This window comes from Ochotona princeps, chromosome 6 (genome assembly GCF_030435755.1).
Source record: "Ochotona princeps isolate mOchPri1 chromosome 6, mOchPri1.hap1, whole genome shotgun sequence".
NCBI lineage: Eukaryota > Metazoa > Chordata > Mammalia > Lagomorpha > Ochotonidae > Ochotona > Ochotona princeps.
The window spans coordinates 29,467,544-29,488,257 of record NC_080837.1 but is presented as its reverse complement, the minus strand read 5'-3'; the positions used below and the strand labels follow the sequence as shown (position 1 = coordinate 29,488,257).

Below are 20,714 nucleotides of genomic sequence, written 5' to 3'. Positions count from 1 at the left end.
TTTTTGACCTTTTGTTTTTCTTTTCCATCTAAGTTTCTTGACCCTATCACTGGAACCTTTCGTTATTATCATTCACCCACCAACACTGTTCATATGTACCCACCGGAAATGGCTCCTTCATCTGCACCTCCTTCCACCCCTCCAATTCATAAAGCCAAGCCACAGATTCCTGCTGAACGGGATAGGGAACCGTCCAAACTGAAGCGCTCCTACTCCTCCCCAGATATAACCCAGGTCATCCAAGAAGAAGAAAAGAGGAAGCCAACAATGACTCCAACAGTTAATCGGGAAAATAAGTAAGTCACTAGTAACCTGCTGGATTCTAACACCTCTGACTCCGTGTATCGCCATATTAATGTCAGGGAGTCAGAAATTTCTGTGGATGTCTGTATTAGCTAGTGTTTATCATGCATTTCCTTGGTTCTTTTCCCAAGTACTAACTTAATGTCCTAGCAAAGAGGATTTTTTTAATACATACATTAGTGCAGATACACACACATACATATGTGATGTTTTCTAATAATATGGTACAGAGTACCCAAAGGTTTTCATAGAGTTCCTGTAGTACAGTGAGTTAAGTAGCCACTTGCAATGCTGTATATATCATATCAGAGTGCTGGTTTGGTCGTGCCTGCTCTGCTTCTGATCTAGACCTGACTGCTGGGAGACCTGAATGAAGTTTCTGGCTCCTGTCTTCAGCCTGACACATCCTGGCCATCATGGCCATTTGTAGGATGAACCAGCAAATAAAAACACTCTTTTTTTTTTTTTTAAAGATTTATTTATTTTTATTGGAAAGGCAGAGAGGAGGAGAGACAGAGAGGAAGATCTTCCGTCCAGTGATTTACTCCCCAAGTGAGCCGCAGCGGCCAGTGTGCGCCGATCCGATGCCGGGAACCAGGAACTTCTTCCAGGTCTCCCACACGGGTGCAGAGTCCCAAGGGTTTGGGCCGTCCTCGACTGCTTTCCCAGGCCACAAGCAGGGAGCTGGATGGGGAGTGGAGCTGCCGGGATTAGAACCGGCGCCCATATGGGATCCTGGCACATTCAAGGCGAGGACTTTAGCCGCTAGGCCACCATGCTGGGCCCTGCTCTTTTTTTTTTTTTAATTCTTTCAAATAAATAAATACAAAAATCCTATTAATCTTGTTACAGATTGTAGGATTGTAGTAACTGGTAAGATTTTAGTCTTTCATTCTCAGTCTTATTAAAGCTTATTAATTGACAATGTTTTGGGTTTTTTTCTTTAAGACTTATTTGAGAGACAGAGATATTCCATTTACTATTCTGCTCCCCCAACAGCTTTAACAACCGGAACTGGGCCAGACTGAAGCCAGGAGCTTCATCAAGGTCTGCCACATGGATGGCAGGGCCCATGTACTTGGGCCATCTTCCACTGCTTTTCCCAGGCTATTAGCAGAGAGCTGGATTGGAGGTGAAGCAGCCAGGACATGAACCGGTGCCTGTATGGGATGCTGGTGTCATAGGTGGTGGCTGTACCCACTATGTCATAACACCAGCCCCTTGACACTTGTATTTGAAAAGTAGCTCATATGTTTGTTACATATGTTAAAGAGAAAAGAGCCCATGAGTGCATGTATCTGAACATATGTAGAGAGGGATAACATACAGTTGAGTCTGTTCTCACTATTCCTCTGAGGAGTTGGAGACTCGTGGGAGTTTTTTGTTTAAGATTTATTTGGGACCTGTGCAGTAGCCTAGTGGCTAAAGTCGTCACCTTGCATGTGCCAGGATCCCATATGGGCGCTGGTTTGTATCCCAGCTGCTGTACTTCCAATTCAGCTCCCTGCCTGTGGCCTGGGAAAGCAATTGAGGATGGCCCGATGCCTTGGGACCCTGCACCCATGTGGGAGGCCTGGAAGAAGCTCCTGGCTCCTAGCTTCGGATCAGCTCCGCTCTGGCTGTTGCTGCCATTTGGGGAGTGAACCAGTAGTTGGAAGATCATTTGGTCTCTCCTCTCTGTAAAAATGCTTTTCCAATAAAAAAAATTTTTTTTAACTATTTTATTTGAAAGGCAGGAGCACAGAGAGAAGGAGAAGGGATAGAATTTTCCATCTGTTGATTCATTCTCCAAATGGCCATTACAGCCAGGGCTGGACCAAGCTAAAGACAGGAACCAGCAGCCTTCTCCGGGTCTTCTATGTGGACAGCAGGGGCTTAAGCACTTGGGCCGTCTTCTGCTGCCTTCCAGGCACATTAGCAGGGAGCTGGGTTGGAAGTTAAACACCTAGGGCTTGTACCAAAAACATGCACTGGGGTAATAACACTGCGTTTAGAGCCTTAGCCCACTATGCAGGAGCACCAGCCCTGGGACTGTCTAGTAAAGGATCTCCCTTGGTGCTGCAAAGTTGTCGTTGCCTCAGATAGAAATCAACCTAGCTTCTCATGATCTAGAAACTTAGAGAATCTCTAAGAACCATATGACCTGCATTTAAGAGTTTCAAAGTATGTTTTTTGCAGGGTCCCAGAATAAAACCAATGTTAAACTGAACACTAAATGTACTATAAGACCTAGTACCTTGGAAGTCAGCATATGAACTATATAGAAACTTCACAAAGTTCATGACAAAGTGTCTTGAAGGAAAAAGCGTGGGCATTTCATGCCTTTTTAAAAATTTTCAAACATTTTACAGCAAAATAAACATCTTGTAGTTACATTTTCCATGAACTTTTGAACTACTCACCACAGTACTGTGGTGCAGGTGCTGGAGTTTTCTCCTTTGTAGAATGAAGCTGAATTTCCGATGCCCTACATTTTGTATGCTTACATGCTTCTTATTCTTCAGGCCGACATCCTATCCTAAAGCTGAGATCTCAAGACTTTCTGCTTCTCAGATTCGGAACCTCAATCCTGTGTTTGGAGGCTCTGGACCAGCCCTCACAGGACTCCGTAATCTAGGAAACACTTGTTACATGAACTCAATACTGCAGTGCCTGTGTAATGCCCCACATTTGGCAGACTACTTCAACCGAAACTGTTACCAGGACGATATTAACCGGTAAAAGAATGTGTTTACAATGTGATGTTTAATGAATGGTACGTTTTGGGTTGGTATAACAGAACTTGAGACTAGACATTTATGAAGAACAGAAACGTTCTAGTTTGGCATGCTGTGAAATCTGAGTGCAAGGTCTAGCACTGACTGCAGCCTCAGATAACAGAAGGTGGAGGTGCAAGAGAGGACAGCTCTCTTCCAAGCGCTCTGATGAAGGCCGCCTGATCCCACTGGGAAGGGATGTGCTAACCACCTTGTAAAGGCCTATTTGTCACCACAGTCGACATTTCACACTGGAATTTTGGAGGGGGCATATTTAAACTGTAGTACTTACTACACAGCTCCAGAGAAAAATTAGGAAAGGAGGAAATAACTGGGTTTTCTGTTGAAGATGTATTTGAATGGCAGCAAGCAAGAAACAGAAATCTTGTATCTGCTGGGCTGGGCTGAAGCTCCAGCCAGGACTCCTTCCTAGTCCCCATTTGGGTAGAAGCCCAAGTACATCGCCATCTTCTGTTGCTTTCCTCGGCGCTTTAGCAGGGAGCTGGATCCAAAGCAGAGCAGCCTGGACACAAGCAGCGCTCTGATACGGAATCCTGCCATGCAGGTGGTAACACTTTGCACCACAATGCCAGCTCTCCCCCATCTTTATTCTTAAGAATAGTATAGAGAGGACCACCTGGAGCCATGGCCGGGCTGGGTGCCTTGTCTGGAGCCAGGGCCTTAGGCTTGGCCACCTAAAGGGTGCGTGGTGCCCAGATCCCACAGGCCTATAGCAAAAATCTCTTCAGCAAAGCCAGCAGACACCACTTCATACAGAGCCTGGCCCTGTTAGGGGTGCCACTCTGCAGTAAGCACCTCTGGGCCGGGCTGCAGTTAGCCTCAGGAACCATCCTGTTCTGCACCAGCTTTTACTACCAGGCACTCAGCAGAAACCCCAGCAGCCAGAATGTGGCCCCTGTGGGCAGGAGCTGCTACTCCTGGGCCAGCTTGCCTTGGCACTGTAAGATCCCTTTGTATACTTGCTGCTTGTCTCAGTTTAGTGTTGGAGGGGGTGAGAGCAGTGGGGAACAAGAAGACTTAAAGAGAAAGGCAAGTGAAAAAGAAATAGTGGAGAGACGCTAATTCTGATTCATAAAACACAGGAAGAAAGCTGTACAGGAGACAGTCTCGTCATGTACTGCAGCCTGTGGGCTGGCGGGCAGGCAGGGCTTGCAGGCCAAAGAAAGCAGTGACTAGAGGACTGTGTGCCAAGTGCAGTGCAGGGGAGTGTGTGGTAGGAAAGCTCTGAATAAACCCTTAGTGTAACGCTGTCATCTGTGAGTAGTTTAATGTTGCCATTGAAAACCCAGTGTACCCTAACTTTTAAAAATGTCCTTTTTGTTTGTTTGCAGGTCAAATTTATTGGGGCATAAAGGTGAAGTGGCTGAAGAATTTGGAATAATCATGAAAGCTCTGTGGACGGGGCAGTATAGATATATCAGTCCGAAAGACTTTAAAATCACCATTGGGAAAATCAACGATCAGTTCGCAGGGTACAGCCAGCAAGATTCCCAGGAACTGCTCCTGTTCCTCATGGATGGTCTCCATGAAGATCTAAACAAAGTAAGAAGTGTGCTTGTTCTAAGATGCAGAGGTGCTTCCGGGTTTATCAGAACAAGCCAGGAATTTTGTTTATAGCAGAAAGTCTAGTTGGCATTTGTTCACTTGTGATTTATTCATATATAGTGACTTTCACTAAGGAATGGAAGTGTAAAACAAATATAAATGTAATTATAGATTGAGTATCCCTTATCTGAACTGCATGGACCACCATGTTACATGTGAATTTCAAGTCTAAACATAGTTTATTAATGTTTGATCTATGAAAGGTGTTCAGAAGATCATGGGAAGTGTGTATTATAAAAAAACAAACTATGAATGGCTTTCCAAAATGTTGTGCACCAAAATGCTTTAAATCTCACCTTTCCATAAACTTTTTTGAAGTATCCTCACACATCTTAAAAATATATAAAATTATTTGCAGGCTGTATGTGTAAGTGCTCCTGCATTTTGGCTGAGATCCCTCCTGGGAGGTGAGGTATTCAGTTTTCCATCTGCGGTATTAATGGTGGTGTAGAAAAGGTCCCAGAGTTAGAGCATCTCAGATGAGGGGCGCTCAACACCTATTGGAAAAGCACCCGCAGTTCATATTAGTAAAGAGTTAACAGGTAATACATACAACTGGTTACCTTTTAGCAGGTAGTATTGCTAAGAAATTGGCTACTATTTAAACAGCTGGAGATAGTTTGTAAAACTAAAATCATTTGATTTTATGAAATGTTAGCTATAGGCAACCTGACAATCTTGATTGTGTTTTGTTATGTATGTTAGATTTTATTTGAAAGTCAGAGTTGCAGAGAGGGAGGGAGAGACAGAGCTCTATCATCCACTAGTCTGCTGCCGGTATGGCTGCAGCGGCCAGGGCCAGGCCGGGCTCCTTCCACCTGGGCCATTGGCACTGGCTCTTATGCTCACCTTTCTACAATCTTATGTTATTCTTTCATGTTACAAATATTACGTGTTACAGATGACTCACATGTTTAAAAAAAAAATGGCACTTTTCCATTTCAGCTGCTTTTTTTTTTTTAGCACCAAGCTCTCCTTTTTTTTTTTTTTTTTTTTTTTTTTAAGATTTATTTTCTTTTTATTGGAAAATCAGATATAGAGAGGAGGGGAGACAGAGTCCGCTGATTCACCCCCAAAGCGGCCGCAATGGCTGGTGCTGAGCTGATCTGAAGCCAGGAGCCTCTTCTGGGTCTCTCATGGGTATGCAGGATCCCAAGGCTTTGGGCCGTTCTCGGCTGCTTTTCCGGGCCATAGGCAGGGAGCTGGATGGCAAGCAGGGCTGCTGGATTAGAACTGGCACCCACAGGTATCCCAGTGTGTGCAAGGCGAGGACTTCAGCTGCAAGGCTACTGTACCAAGCCATATAATTTTTTTTAGATTTTTTTCAAAAACCGTGTTCTCCAAGATATCTATTTTTATTAGAAAGGCAGATCGACAGAGAGGATCAGAGACAGAGAAAGATATTCCATCTGCTGGCTAAGAGGGAAATGGCCAGGAGCTTCTTCTGTGTCTCCCACATGATGCAGGTCCCAAGGCTTTGGGCCATCCTCTTCTGCTTTTCCAGGCCACAGCAGGGAACTGGATGGGAAGTGGAGCAGTAGGAACATGAACCAGTGCCCATATGGGATCCCAGTGCTTGAAAGGGGAGGATTAGCCAATTGAGTGATTGTGCCAGGCCCATAGGACATCATTCTTAACACTGAACATACACATATATGTACATATTGAGTGTCCATTCAAAGGACTAGAGCAACAAATTACATCTTTCTAGTTGTGATCCCAATTCCCACTCTTTGGGATGTCTTGTCTTTTCAGAAATGGACTATTGATCTTTGAAATTATGCATACCAGTGCCATGGAGTGAAGGTTAAGCCTCCGCTTGCAGCACCAGCATCCCATACAGGCACCAATTTCAGGTCCCAACAGCTCCACTTCCCATCCAGCTCCCTGCTTGTGGCCTGGGAAAGCAGTGGAGGATGGCTCAAGTCCTTGGGCTCCATGTGAGCGATCCAGAAGATGCCGCTGGCCACGAAAGGCTCAGCTCCATTTGTTACAGCTATTTGGGGAGTGAACCACAGATGGAAGATCTGTCTCTCCACCTTTGAAACAAAAATTTTTAGAAACATGAAATTCACTGTTACAGTTTTATACTGAAAGTTTTGGATGTTTTGGCTGACTGGTTTTGTTTTTCCAGCACATACCTTTAAGAGAAATACAAGTGATGCTAAATCTTCAGTGTCTCTTCATTGTTAATCTAAAGTTTCAATGATCTTTTTCCCAGGCTGATAATCGGAAGAGACATAAAGAAGAAAATAATGATCATCTCGATGACTTTAAGGCTGCAGAATACGCTTGGCAGAAGCACAAGCAGCTCAATGAATCTATTATTGTCGCACTTTTTCAGGGTCAGTTCAAATCCACAGTACAGTGCCTCACCTGTCACAAAAAGTCCAGGACTTTTGAGGCCTTCATGTATTTGTCTCTACCACTAGCATCCACAAGTAAATGTACGCTTCAGGTGAGTTTAAGATGGAGGGGAAATGACTTCTGCATGAAAGTGATGTGTATGTGCATATAGAAATGTACTTATTTGGCAGGCTTTCTGGTTGTACCTGTATAAGCATAGGTAAATTCATAAACGTATACAGCCTCAGTTAGGCCTATCTGAATTATTAAAGATATCTTGCTAGTAAATACTCCTTCAGATTTGGTTTAAGTAGTATGCTTCTCAAAGCATAAACTTTTTTTTAAATTTGGAAAACTGCTGACTTTCAATTGGATCTGCTTTTTATAAGCATTTACCATCCGAGGATATTAAATAAATCCCTTGGGTTTTTTTTTTCCATGATAACGATATAATTTATATAATAGTGTGATGCCTTCAGTCTTAACTTCTACAGAATGGTTTTCCACAGCAAGTCTTCCCTGCCCGGTCAGGTCCAGGGTAGGCACCTGAGTGAGTGCCATCATGACACACTGTACTGAGTCCTTTCCCCATGGGCAGCACCCAGCACGCTGCCCTGCGATGGTCTCTGTACTCCCCTGGATTCAAAGCAGGTTGACTGCAGTAAGTCCATCGCGTGCACTGCTTACTGAATAGCTGCTTTCTGATACTGTGTGGAAGCAACGAATTAATTGTATGTGGTTACTTGTTTCTTCTACCAGGATTGCCTTAGATTATTTTCCAAAGAAGAGAAACTTACAGATAACAACAGATTCTATTGCAGTCATTGCAGAGCTCGCCGTGACTCCTCAAAAAAGATAGAAATCTGGAAGCTGCCACCTGTGCTGTTGGTGCATCTGAAACGGTAAAGGGGGAAGTTTTTCTACCTGTTAAGTAGAATTTTGGTTAAAGGAAAGCTAACATTGTTTTTGTGCAAAAAAAAACCAAAAACATTGAGATCCATCCTACTTTTGTCATAAAACATAGGCCATTTTTCATGCACTGTTTGAAAACCACTCAGATGCATTAATTTCATGACTGTCTTGCACCCAAATAGATAACTTTTCATTCCACTTTCCACAGGCTTTTTGAAGGTCTCTTGTATTATCTTGCCTGCTAAGGATCAATAGCAAAGATCATCTGGTTGAACCCAGTCCAGGGAAATGAGGCAGAAATGGTGAGACTGTTGACTCACCTTAGTGTTTGCAGTACCACAACAAAATGACACCATTATTTCATGTAATTCCACGTGATTTTCTAAAAAGTTGATTTTAAGAAATAACCATAGAATAATTTTCACACTAATTAGCAGATAAAATTTAATATTCATCTAGTAAACTAAGTACCACAAACCAGATATAATCATGTATTTATCTGAGAGGCAGAGCAACAGAGAAGTGTCAGATCTTCTATTTGCTGGTTGACTCCCCAAATGCCTGTGCCAGCCAGGAACTCCATCAAGGGTTCCCACGTAGGGGGCTGGAATCCTGGAACATAGGCTGTCATCCTCTACCTAGCAGGCACATCAGCTAGAAGCTGGACTGCAAGTGGAGGTAAGGGGGTAGTGCCAAGGCATGGTGAATTAAGCCTCCACCTTTGATGCCAGCAACCCACATGGGTGCTGGTTCGAGTCCTGGCTATTCCACAAATCCAGCTCCCTATTTATGTACCCGGAAAAGCAGTTAAAGGTGGTCTAGGTTCTTGAGCTCCTGCACGCCTATGGGAGACAAGAAAGAAGCCCCGGAGTCCTGGCTTTGGATCCAGCTCAGGCCATTGTGCCATGTGGGGAGTGAACCAGCAGATAGAAAACCTGTCTGTCCTCTCCTCTGTAGCTTGGCCTTTCAAATAAAAATGTTAGATTTATTCGTTTATTTAAATGAAGGTAGGCCATCCCAAGCATTCTGATGTGGACTATGGCATCACATCACCGTGGCTGTGCCCAGTGGCCTCTCCTAACTGTAGAACGCTGTGAGTACCTGTTAAAGTCTGGTTCCACAGAAGAATGTGAGTTCTGAAGCACGTGACTTCCTTTTCTCATGTAATATCTGTGGGGTGAGGATTTTGAGTTGGCTTATTAAAATTTTTACCTTTTTATTGAGAAGCATTTCTTCTATGCAGTTTTTGTTTCCTCTTGATGGAGATCCCTAGGTAACAATATCAACATTAACATTTTCAAATTTCTCATGTAAATATTGTAACAAAAAGCACTTTTTCTTGAAAAAAATCTTCTGTAAATTATTACACATTTGTTCTATTAAAAATTTAATAGGGCCCGACGGCGTGGCCTAGCGGCTAAAGTCCTCACCTTGAACGCCCCGGGATCCCATATGGGTGCCGGTTCTAATCCCGGCAGCCCCACTTCCCATCCAGCTCCCTGCTTGTGGCCTGGGAAGGCAATCGAGGATGGCCCAAAGATTTGGGACCCTGCACCCACATGGGAGACCTGGAAGAGGTTCCTGGTTCCCAGCATCGGATCGGCGCAGCACCGGCCTATTGCGGCTCACTGGGGAGTGAATCATCGGACGGAAGATCTTCCTCTCTGTCTCTCCTCCTCTCTGTATATCTGACTTTGTAATAAAATAGATAAATCTTTAAAAAAATAAATAAATAAATTTAATACTAAATATTATTCTTGGTAGTTATCAGGAAATACTATGGTTCCAATTCATTTTAAAAAGACAATTGTGAAATACCTATTACACCACCGTGTGCTTGTTTACTGTGCCATCATCTCAGTCCCTGGCCTGCCTGTAGTCCGCTTCCAGCTTTGTATCCCCAGAGCTGTAAGCTCAGCTAGCAAGCAGCTCTCTTCACTCCTTCCTCTGTAGAAGCTTCAGCTAATGCTTGTAGCTGGCCTAGGAGTCAAGGGCTGCTGTGCTCCTGCTGTCCTTACTGTTAGATAGAGCACCTCAGCTTGCTCAACTCAAAAATGAAGTCTTAGTGTCTTTAAGAATTCTAGTAAAATTCTAAGTCTTTCCATTAGAAAAATTCTTTAAGAATCTGGGTAAAAAAGCATATGTTAACAAAAATGTTTCATGCTGTCGGTGTAATTTCTGTATTTTCTTCTGCAGTTTTTCCTATGATGGCAGGTGGAAGCAAAAATTACAGACATCTGTGGACTTCCCATTAGAAAATCTTGACTTGTCACAGTATGTCATTGGCCCAAAGAACAATTTGAAGAAGTATAACTTGTTTTCTGTTTCAGTAAGTATCTCCTTTGACTAGAGACTTTTCCCCTAAAGGAAAAAAAAAAAAGCTATATAAGCAAAAAAACAGGAGTTTTGAGTGATTATTTTACTGGGAGATAAGGAACTTAAAGCTTTGAAATTAGACATTTTAAACAGCAGTTCAATTTGAATTGCTTTTCTGTCTTGTTTGGCTCAGAATCACTACGGCGGACTGGATGGAGGCCACTACACTGCCTACTGTAAAAATGCAGCAAGACAGCGGTGGTTCAAGTTTGATGATCATGAAGTTTCTGACATCTCTGTTTCTTCTGTGAAATCTTCCGCGGCTTACATCCTCTTTTATACTTCACTGGGATCACGAGCAACTGATGTAGCCACATAAGGATGTGGCTCATGACGTAGGTGATGAGCTAGTTACTTTTTAAAAGGCTCAGCAACACAACTCTTGAAATACTTACAAAGGTAATGGAAAGGTAAAGCTGGACACGTAGAGGGATTCTGGAACCGTAAGAGCTGTGTTACTTGCCCTATAGAAGTCAGACCAGTGCTACTATCAAAAAGAGACAAATAACACCTAAGTATTGCAGTAAGCATCCCTTATAGGTACCATTTATTGCAAAAATTTTTTAGTTTGCTCCAAAGTTAAGGTAATGAACTAGCTAAGCAGTTATTCTACTGGCCTAACACCCCTTGTAACCTTCATTTTCCTTTTCACTGTTATGGCCTTTTCACATTTCTAATCCCAGCTTGATCTATGAATACTCTGTACCGAGATAAGGCAGGTAGGAATGTACGTGTACATATTTATTGCACACTTGCACATCCAATCAATGTACATAGTGTAACATGTGGGCCTTTTGTGGAGCCTAGACCGCAGACAATTGCTTTTTTTGTTTTCTTCATTTAACCTATTTTGAGTAACTGCAATGCTTTCTTAGGGAAATGACAGGGCAAAGCTATTTTTTTGTTGGCTTAGGGCTGTATTTGTGCACTAAATCTTTAAAATATAAATGGAAACTTTCTTTAATTTTTTAAAATGAAAATTTCATTTACACCTACATTAAAATCTTAATGAAAAAAATTTTAAACCCTGCAAGTGTTGTGTTTTGTTGTTATATTATCCAACACAGGGCAGTGGAACTGTGGACATCATGAGCACATACGTACTTGGTCCCTTCAGATTCATTTCCTGTTGAATTGAGGCCTGATGTCATTCTTTCTTCAACGTGACACTAGAGCTGCAGAGCACTTAGGATGGGTCAACGGTGCTGTTTTGCTTTTGACGTTCAGTTCTGTAACCCAATGCTTAAACATGATAAACATAATAGAGAAGTAAGAAGGGTTAGGAATGTACTTAAGAGAACTACCGTATGAACCACATCTTTACAGAATGAGATGCTGAAACAGGTAAAGGAACTTAAGAGGTTTATCTTAGGAATTCACTTGCTAAAGATAATAGAAACACAATTCAAAAAAGATTCTGAACAACTAAGTCAACATCAGGAGGTTTTCAGAGAAGATGAACAGGTCAAGATTTCAGGATTTAATTCATCTTGGCTAAATTTTGGTATCATTTCCATCCACATTGTTAAGCTTACATAACCACTTTTAAAAGTTATCTCTGTTCAGCTCCATGAAGTATCTTTGAAAAATAGTTTATTGAACCCCTGAGATATTTTGTAGTAGAAATCCAGCTAGTAAATGCTGAATTTGAGGCCTGAGCTCAGCATGTATCTGAGTGCTCAGGGCCGCAGTCTGTCAACATTGCATTGTTCACATAACTCCTTTTTCACTGAGCTCAGCAGTCAGCTTCACTTCTATTAACCTGTCCAGCACAAGATTGTGTGACATGCCAGAGATAGTTTTAAAAGAAATTAGTGATACAAGTGAGTTTTAGGAGTTTAATTTTGCTGGTTTTGCAGTTTTCAGGGAACACCCTTTTAGCGTCTGTATTTTCGAACAGGGATGGAAAACGGCTGGCAGCTGTAGAACAGGAGATAGGCTGTAGAGGTCTGAACTGAACTTTCAGGGATGTCACTGACTCGGGTGTCGTCAAAGCTGTACCAGGCCTGCGTCACCGAGTTCTTGCAGAAAGCAGTGTAGTGGCCACCGTCCAGATCACCAAAGTGGTTCTAGGGAGGAAGGAAGGTCAGACTTAGCATCCACTCAGCCCTGCTCTAACTCCTGGGACGGAAAGGAGGGCCAAGAAAACAGAACTGTTGCTGATACAAAAAGAAAAGCAATTTTGATATACATGTAGCTATACTGCTTTTCATTACCTTAGAACTGCTTATATGTTGTGCTTATTGATTCTAACCATACTAGCGTAATTAACACTAAGTACTATGCAGCAACAGTTACCATCCAAGCAAATTTTAAAATGTTATTCTTTCTAAGTGAACTTATTATTATGGCTAAGACATATAAGAAGGCTCACACTGAATGCACTGAACGTTGGAAAGGCACATTTAAGCAACTGTGTGACCGCAACCATTTAAGGGGCTGTACAGCAACCACTCCTCGATCACCTGGGATCCAAGAACACTTGGCTCTTCTGCCTTTCCTTTGTCTTTCCTAACCCACCAAGCAGAGACCAAGACAGTGGAGAAGCTCACTTGCAACAAAGTGGCATGACACGAAACAGGTGAGCAGCTGTGGCCCATGAAAGGGTAGCCTGAATTGCATTGGCCATTAGTTAGGAATGGATTTTATATTTTTGCATGTTTGGGAAAAAATCCAGAGAATTGTGAATTAATTGTGAACATGACATGACATGCAAATTAATGTTCTTAAAGTTGTATAGGAACACAGCCATGTTTGTAGTTTTCTGAAATAGACCACAGATAGAGGATTTTGCTTCTGATAAATTAGTGTTTTAAAATATTGGGCTTAAAGAGTGAAGTATCTCTATAGACTTGCATTTCCAGCAGTTGGGGCACACAGCAGAAAACCTCAGTGGTAAAGTCTAAGTGGTAGTCTAACACAGCACACAGAAATGTAAGGCCAGCAGTAGTTGCTGAGGTCCCAAACAGAGGAAATGGAAACGTTTATGATGTGTGGATGCAGCCTAGGACTGCCCCGACACAGTCCCTGGGCTTCGTGACCTGTGTGCTTGGGCAGGGAGGCAAGTAGGCCCCAGCTGGGATCGTCAGCAGAGGAGAGGACAGGAGGACACTGAGCTGCTAGTCCTGGAAATCTGTTACAACAGACTTGCTCCTCACTCGTGTGAGGTTCAGATTTGCCAGTAATGGTTCTGAGACTCCTGTGAACCTAATACAGAAAGTATCTGAGATGCTTGGATGAAAAGCTTTTGACTAATGCATCCTAGCTTAGGCTGCACAGAATACCCACAATGAATTAAGTTAATATATTAAGTAGTACACAGAATGAGCAATCTCTAAATGAAACTGGCGAAATTACTGTGAATGAAGTAATGCAAAATGTTGGGAAAGAAGCATGTACAATTGAATGAGATCAATTAGTCGCATAGTGTATGTTTAATGGAAGTTCGGAGCAAGGCAGTGATGATGGCTGAAAATCAGTAACAGTTAACACATGAATCTTCAGATTGAGACAGTGGGAGGAACCACAGATCAATAACAAGGCTGCAGAGCAAATGTGGCAAAACTGACCAACCCTAGAATCAGCCAGGAAAACTACAGGTTTCCACCCTTGGAAAAAAATGACAGCTGGCAAGTAGATGGTGGCGTGGTGGTCGCAGGACCAGGAGCTATAAATAGTTCAAAATGCTCCAGGATGAGAGCTGATCTGGGGTGTGATTTCTAGCTCACTCCCTGAGAGCTGTCTGAGGGCTGAAGACTCGGGAGGCTGAGAGTGGAAGCCACTCACCAGGAGGTCTACTGCAACACCAAGAGGGAAGAGTCCACACAGAAGAATGAGCACAAAGGATGGGTAAAACCTACCCGCATATATTCCGTGGTCAGTATGTCTCCTTTGGAGGTCTAGTTTTTAGAAGTAAAGCTAAGGGCCCGGCAGTGTGGCCTAGCAGCTAAAGTCCTCGCCTTGAACGCACAGGGATCCCATTTGGGTGCCAGTTCTAATCCTGGCAGCTCCACTTCCCATCCAGCTCCCTGCTTGTGGCCTGGGAAAGCAGTTGAGGACGGCCCAATGCTTTGGGACCCTGCACCCGCGTGGGAGACCCGGAAGAGGTTCCTGGTTCCCGGCTTCGGATCGGCGTGCACCGGCCGTTGCGGCTCACTTGGGGAGTGAATCATCGGACGGAAGATCTTCCTCTCTGTCTCTCCTCCTCTCTGTATATCTGACTTTGCAATAAAATCAATCACTCTTTAAAAAAAAAAAAAAGTTAAAGCCAAAACACTAATAGTTCCGTGATCAGAACTACAGTGTTCTGGGACCAGCATTGTGGAATGGCAAGTGGAGCTGCCGCCTACAGTGCTGGCATCCCATGTGGGTGGCAGCTAGTCTGATCCAGCTGCCTGCTGGTGTACCTGGCAAAGTAGTGAAAGATGTGGAGACCCAGAAGCAAGTCTGGGTTCCTGGCTTGACAGTGACTGGCACAGCCCCGGTCATTACAGCCATTCGGGGAGTAAAGCAGCACAGGGGAAATTTCTCCCTCTCTCATTTCCATGTAATTCTGCCTTCCAAATAAATAACATTTTTTACAAAAGATTTATTTTTACTGGAAAGGCTGATTTGCAGAGAGAAGGAGACACACAGAAAGATCTTCCATCTGCTAATTCACTCCCCAAGTGGCTGCACTGGCCACAGCTGAGCCCATCCATAGACCAGAGCTGCTCCTGCGTCTCACACGGGTGCAGGTCCCAAGACTTTGGGCCGTCCTCAACTGCCTTCCCAGGCAACAGGGAGCTGGATGGGAAGCGGGGCTGCCGGGTCATGAACTGGTGTGTCCATACGGGATCCCTGAGGATGCAAGGTGAGGATTCAGCCACTAGGCTATTGCACCAGACCCCATAAATAAATCTTAATAGCTACACCGTTGAAAGATCCTTCCATTCATGTGGGGAAAAAATACGGGAATCTTTAATAACTTGGGCTTTAATGATTACCCTAACTTACTATGGCTTCCATCTATAAAGAATCTCAAAGCTATAATCACAAAGTTGTAGATTGACAACAATAAAGAAAGCTTTATCAATTAAAGGGTAAGGAAAGCAAGATAATCACAAAGATTAACAAACTCACACAAAAGACAGTGTCAAATGCATGGCTAGATGAAATGCATGGAAATAACCTATTACTAAAGTTATTTAGTAAATTACTAAAGATTGGATTGTTTTTAGAGGTTTATGGAATTGAAAAGCATAGAGACCCCTAGCTGGTGGTTCACTCCCTGAGCGGCCACAGTTGCTAGAGGTGGCCCAGGCTGAAGCCAGGCACTTTCTCTGGGTCTCCCATGTGGGTGGATGGGCCTAAGGGCTTGGAGCATCTTCCACTGCTTTTCCCAAGCCACCAACAAGGAGCTGGATTTGAAGCAGAGCAGCTGGGACCCGAACCAGTGTCCAGAGGCATGCCTCACTGCAGGGAACAGCTTAAGCCCTAGATTTTTTGGATTTTCAAAATCCCCGCTGACCCTAAAGACTGTATTTTTTAAATTCAGCTTCTATGCTGTACAGTGGTCTTCAAAAAGTTCATTGGAAATGCATATGACAGAAGTATATGGATTTCAAAAGTGTTTTGTACCTATGAGTACACTCAACCATTGAGAATTTTGATAGACTTATTTTAGAGTTGGAAAAGTGTAGTGGGTGTGCCTTATTCAGACAAAGCTGGAGTAGCTATATAAACACCAACTAAAAGGAACTTAAGACAAAAAGGGCATTGTGACTGCAGGGTGAGCCACCGCCTGCAGCACCCACATGCCTTCGGGTTACTCACTGTTTCCTGTTAACACGCCTGAGCAGCAGCAGGTGATGGCCCAAGCCCCTGGGTTCTGTCACCCGTGTAGGAGACCGAGATGGAGGTCAGCCTCCTGGCAGATACTCGGGGAGTGAACCAGTGGATGGAAGATCTCTTGTAGCACTAAGTCTTTCAAATAAGCAATAGTCACTTTAGGTGACTGAAGTTTTTTTCACTATAAAGGCTTAATTCTAAACTGCTATGCACCTCATAAAGTGGTTTTACTGAAAATAAAAGATGACAACTCCAGGACAAACTTAATTAGTGTGTAATAATGCAAGTTTTTTCTTTTTTAACTCTGTATTTCTTTGAAAGGCAGAGCAGCTAGCTCTTACACATGGCTGCAAGAGCTGGGCCTGGGCAAATCCAGGGCCAGGAACTCTGGGTTCCCAAGCAGGTGGCAGGAACCAAGTACTTGAGTCATCTTCCACCGCCTCCCAGGTGTGTTAGCAGAGAGCTAGATCAGACAGAGTCTCCCAGTGCCAGGTGCTCTAATGTGGCACACACGGATCCCCTCCCAAGTGACAACTCCGCCTGCTGTCCCACAATACCTGCCCCGAAGTTGTCATTTCATTAACATTTCTATAAATTTGAGAGGCAGAGAGTGAGCATGCTCTCTTCCAGTGCTTCCCTGCTGGAAACTCAAAACAGGTCTCCCCTGTGAGGAGCAGCGGCCTGGCCCTTGGGCCCGCACTGCTGCCTCCCGCTGCTGCATCAGCAGGGGCTGGAGCCAAAAGCAGACCGGCCACCGACGGGGCAGCCCAAGTGGCGTCCTGAATTGCTAGGCACCATTGCTTCCAACTGATAATTAGACTAAAACTTACTACAGATAAAACTTGAACAGACATTCTTCACTTGTATGACACACAAAAAAACACAGCTGCTAAAACCAGAAGACCAGGCTCCAGACGGGCTCTGACATGGACCATAGCCTTCAGTCCCTACAGTAAAACCAGCAGGCAGCACACACGCTGCCCCACTGCCACCCCCAAAATCCAGACTTCGGGTAATTCAAAATAATCACTTCTGAATACATGAATAAGGAATTATAATGTAAACTTTGAGTACTACTTAGTGTTTAGTATTTAAGTGGTTATTAATATTTAAAGTAGTATAAACAGTGAAGGTACTCTATCACAACAAGACACATAAAGCCCAAGAATGTCTTTAATATGGTAGAGGGGCCAGTGTTGTGGTACACTGGGTTAAGCCACTGCATAGTTTTGAATCAGTGCCAAATGACCGCAGCACCTGATTCAGTGTAACAAAGCTGCACTGAGAAAGGCAGGAAAGTGTTCCCCACACCACTCCTCCCAGTTCCAGGCAGCTTGGCCTGGGGGAGATGCTGCGCCTCCTGGCTCCAAGGAGGGAAAGGAAATGTCACCCCAACCTGAGGGACTGTTCCAGGTGCCCTGCCGTGAAAGTCAGTGCAGCCAGGTGCCTCAGCCCCTGCACCCGTGCAGGACTCGCACACTGAGCCTGCCAACACTCGACAGCCAGGGAGCCAAGCGACTCCATCGCCACCAGATCTCCACCTTCAACAGGCAGTGGAGCAAGACTGGAAAGGACAGGAAGATAGCACAGGCTGAGATGCCAGTGCTGGGCCCATACGGAGAGGCATAGCACCAGATGACGCCCAGAGGCCTCTAGTCCCAGGCCTGTGCCTACAAATGAGTCCAGCGGAATGGACTCTTCTTGAACTTTATCACCTCCAGCTTCACATGGACCTGGCGTATACCCCAAAGGGGGGTCAGGACCCAGTGACTGAGAGCCAAGTGCAACCCAGCTTGGGGTCATCCTGGGTGGCCAGGGATGGCTCCTTCGCCCCTCCCCTAGCCTCCAAGAACAACGAGTAAGACTTCAACTGCAGGGCACCTGGAGGGAGCGTGAGCCCAGAGCCCTATGAGATTCCTATCCCCAGTACTCACAGACAGAGCCTCGAGACCAGAGCCTCAGTAAGTGCACACCTGCGCCCTGCAAGGGTGGAAGCAGCTTTCAGCTCACATCTATTCCAGCTTTGTGCTCATCTGGAGTGTGTGAGTCCAGGATGGGCCCTGTGGCTGAAATACCAAGTTATGATGCAGCCCAGGGTCAGCCCAGCAGCCAGGAGCTGCCTTGACCACATCTCCAACCCTGGATGGATAACAAGGAACTGCACTTCAGCCACAGGGAGTATGGCATGAACATGAATGGTAAAGTGCCCTGGAACTCCTGCCAGGCTGGTAAGAACCAGAACCAAGCAGATCCTCACCATCTCTAGTCCATAGGCCGACATCTGCTGATGGAGCATGTGGACCTGTCACAGTGCCAAGTGGAGACCCACGGTCCCAGTCCTACATCCAAACCAGCACACATGTGGCCACCTGCAGTGACCGTGCGCCCCGAGGCCACTCAGCTTAAGGAACCAATTGCACAGCGGGCCTGAGCCCCAGCCCTGGGTTCTACTGGCCTTAGGTGGCTGTGGAGCCCAGGTGTGACCTAGTGCTGATGTCCACAGGGCCACCCACCCCATTCCTACCCAGCCCCGGTCAGCAGAGTGAGGAGTGAATAGGTACTTCAGGGAAGAAAAGGGGGTTGGTTCGGTGACAAGATACTGCAACTTGTGACAAGGACCCACATTTTCTCAGCAGATGTCGGGCTGAACTACTCATCCATGGTACAACCCCAAGGACCGTCACTGAGACCCGTGTAGCCATGCTGGAACTTAGAGGGAAACCACATCCCCAACACTGATCACAACATAAGACAACAGAGGGAAGCTACACAGTGTCTGACCACTACAACTAAAGGCAAAGCAGCCTTCTAGATCAACCCAGACACATCTTTTTTTTTAAGATTTAGTTATTTTATTACAAAGTCAGATATACAGAGAGAGGAGGAGAGACAGAAAGGAAGATCTTCCATCTGATGATTCACTCCCCAAGTGAGCTGCAATGGCCGGTGCTGCGCCGATCCGAAGCCGGGAACCAGGAACCTCTTCCAGGTCTCCCATGCAGGTGCAGGGTCCCAAAGCTTTGGGCTTTGGGCTTTGGCCTTTGGGCCGTCCTTGACTGCTTTCCCAGGCCACAAGCAGGGAGCTGGATGGGAAGTGGAGCTGCCGGGACTAGAACGGCGCCCATATGAGATCCCGGTGCGTTCAAGGCGAGGACTTTAGCCGCTAAGCCACGCCGCTGGGCCCAACCCAGACACATCTTTAACGAAGTCCTTCACTGTGAAAGCCACCCTTAACAAGTAAGTGGTAGGGACAACTGATCCACCAGGTGCACACCTGTCAACACTGGGGTGCAGGAAAAAGCAAAGCACCGTCACACCTCCAAAGGAAGGGACTGACACAATGTCTGCTAAAGAATCCCTAAGAATGGTAGTGAGGATACTCAAAACCCAGCTTACCAAAGTAAAGAAAACAATGTGTGATTCGGAAGACAGCGCTGTTGACAACAAACCAAACATCTTGGAAATGAAGAACTCACACTGACCAAAGGAAAAAAAAAAGGGGGGGGGGGTGTGATGGAGGGGCAGCATGCCATAGCAGTTTAAGCCTGTGATGCCAGCCTCCCACCTGGGTATCAGTTTGGGTCCTGACTGTTCCATTTCCAATCTACACACTCTCTGCGCATGTGCCTGGGAAAAGAGTGGAAGATGGATGAAGTGTTTGGGTCTCCACACCCTGTGAGAGACACACAGAAAGCTCCTGGTTCCGGGTTTTGCCCTGGTCCAGCCCCAATTGTTGCCGCTGTTTGGGGAATGAACCAGCAGATACAGGATCTCTCTGTCTTTGTGACTCTTTCCAAATTAAAAAAAAAAAATTACAGCTTCTGAAGCATTTGGAACATTATTAAGTGAACAAACGTCAGAACTGGGGGGGATTCCTCCAGGAAAAGATGAAAGTCATAGAAAAACTATTCAATAAAATAATGACTGAAATGTTCTCCAATAATAGGAAAGAAATGGATATCCAAGTCAAGGACGTCCACTGGACCCCAGACGGACGTGACCAGATAAGAGCCTCACCATGGCATATCACAAACTGTAAATACCAAAAAAAGATAAAAACATGGAAAAGTGCAAGTCTCACGTAAGACCCGCCACCATGACTACCACAGGACTATCATTGCTCAGCAGAAATTTCAGAGGCCATGGGAAAGCAGTTGAGGACGGCTCAATACATTGGGACCCTGCACCCGCGTGGGAGACCCGGAAGAGGTTCCAGGTTCCGGGCTTCCAATCGGCGCGCACCAGCCGTTGCGGCTCACTTGGGGAGTGAATCATCGGACGGAGGATCTTCCTCTCTGTCTCTCCTCCTCTGTGTATATCTGGCTGTAATAAAATGAATAAATCTTTAAAAAAAATTTTTTTTAAGAGGCCAGAAGAGAATGCTATTAACATACTCCATTTGTGGAAAAAACTGTCAACCAAGAATGCTCTACCCAGTAAAGCTATCCTACAGCAGGGAGGAGGAACAGACGCATTGCAAGAGAAGTAGAATTGGTGGAAATTCTTTACTACCAGACCAGAACTGCCGTGGGGAGGCCTGTATCCAGAAGCTAAAGAAGAATTTGA

At 44.9% G+C, this 20,714-nt stretch overlaps 2 protein-coding genes across 3 annotated transcripts in view; one reads left to right on the top strand and one right to left on the bottom strand.

Moving 5' to 3' along the window:
- The window catches only part of USP8 (ubiquitin specific peptidase 8), an 84,438-nt gene extending 73,094 nt beyond the window's left edge, over nucleotides 1-11,344 (top strand). Inside the window, exons 13-19 of the mRNA XM_058665865.1 lie at nucleotides 34-296; nucleotides 2,808-3,020; nucleotides 4,412-4,622; nucleotides 6,907-7,143; nucleotides 7,791-7,933; nucleotides 10,140-10,272; nucleotides 10,453-11,344. Coding sequence (XP_058521848.1) covers nucleotides 34-296; nucleotides 2,808-3,020; nucleotides 4,412-4,622; nucleotides 6,907-7,143; nucleotides 7,791-7,933; nucleotides 10,140-10,272; nucleotides 10,453-10,638 — 1,386 coding nt within the window. The 3' untranslated portion in view covers nucleotides 10,639-11,344. The remainder of the gene's footprint in view (nucleotides 1-33; nucleotides 297-2,807; nucleotides 3,021-4,411; nucleotides 4,623-6,906; nucleotides 7,144-7,790; nucleotides 7,934-10,139; nucleotides 10,273-10,452) is intronic.
- Nucleotides 11,345-12,143: 799 nt separating this feature from the next.
- The window catches only part of USP50 (ubiquitin specific peptidase 50), a 48,979-nt gene continuing 40,408 nt past the window's right edge, over nucleotides 12,144-20,714 (bottom strand). For both annotated transcript variants that reach the window (XM_012928301.2, XM_012928298.2), the window contains exon 7: nucleotides 12,144-12,388. In XM_012928301.2, the coding sequence (XP_012783755.1) occupies nucleotides 12,197-12,388 (192 nt within the window). In that variant the 3' untranslated portion in view covers nucleotides 12,144-12,196. The remainder of the gene's footprint in view (nucleotides 12,389-20,714) is intronic.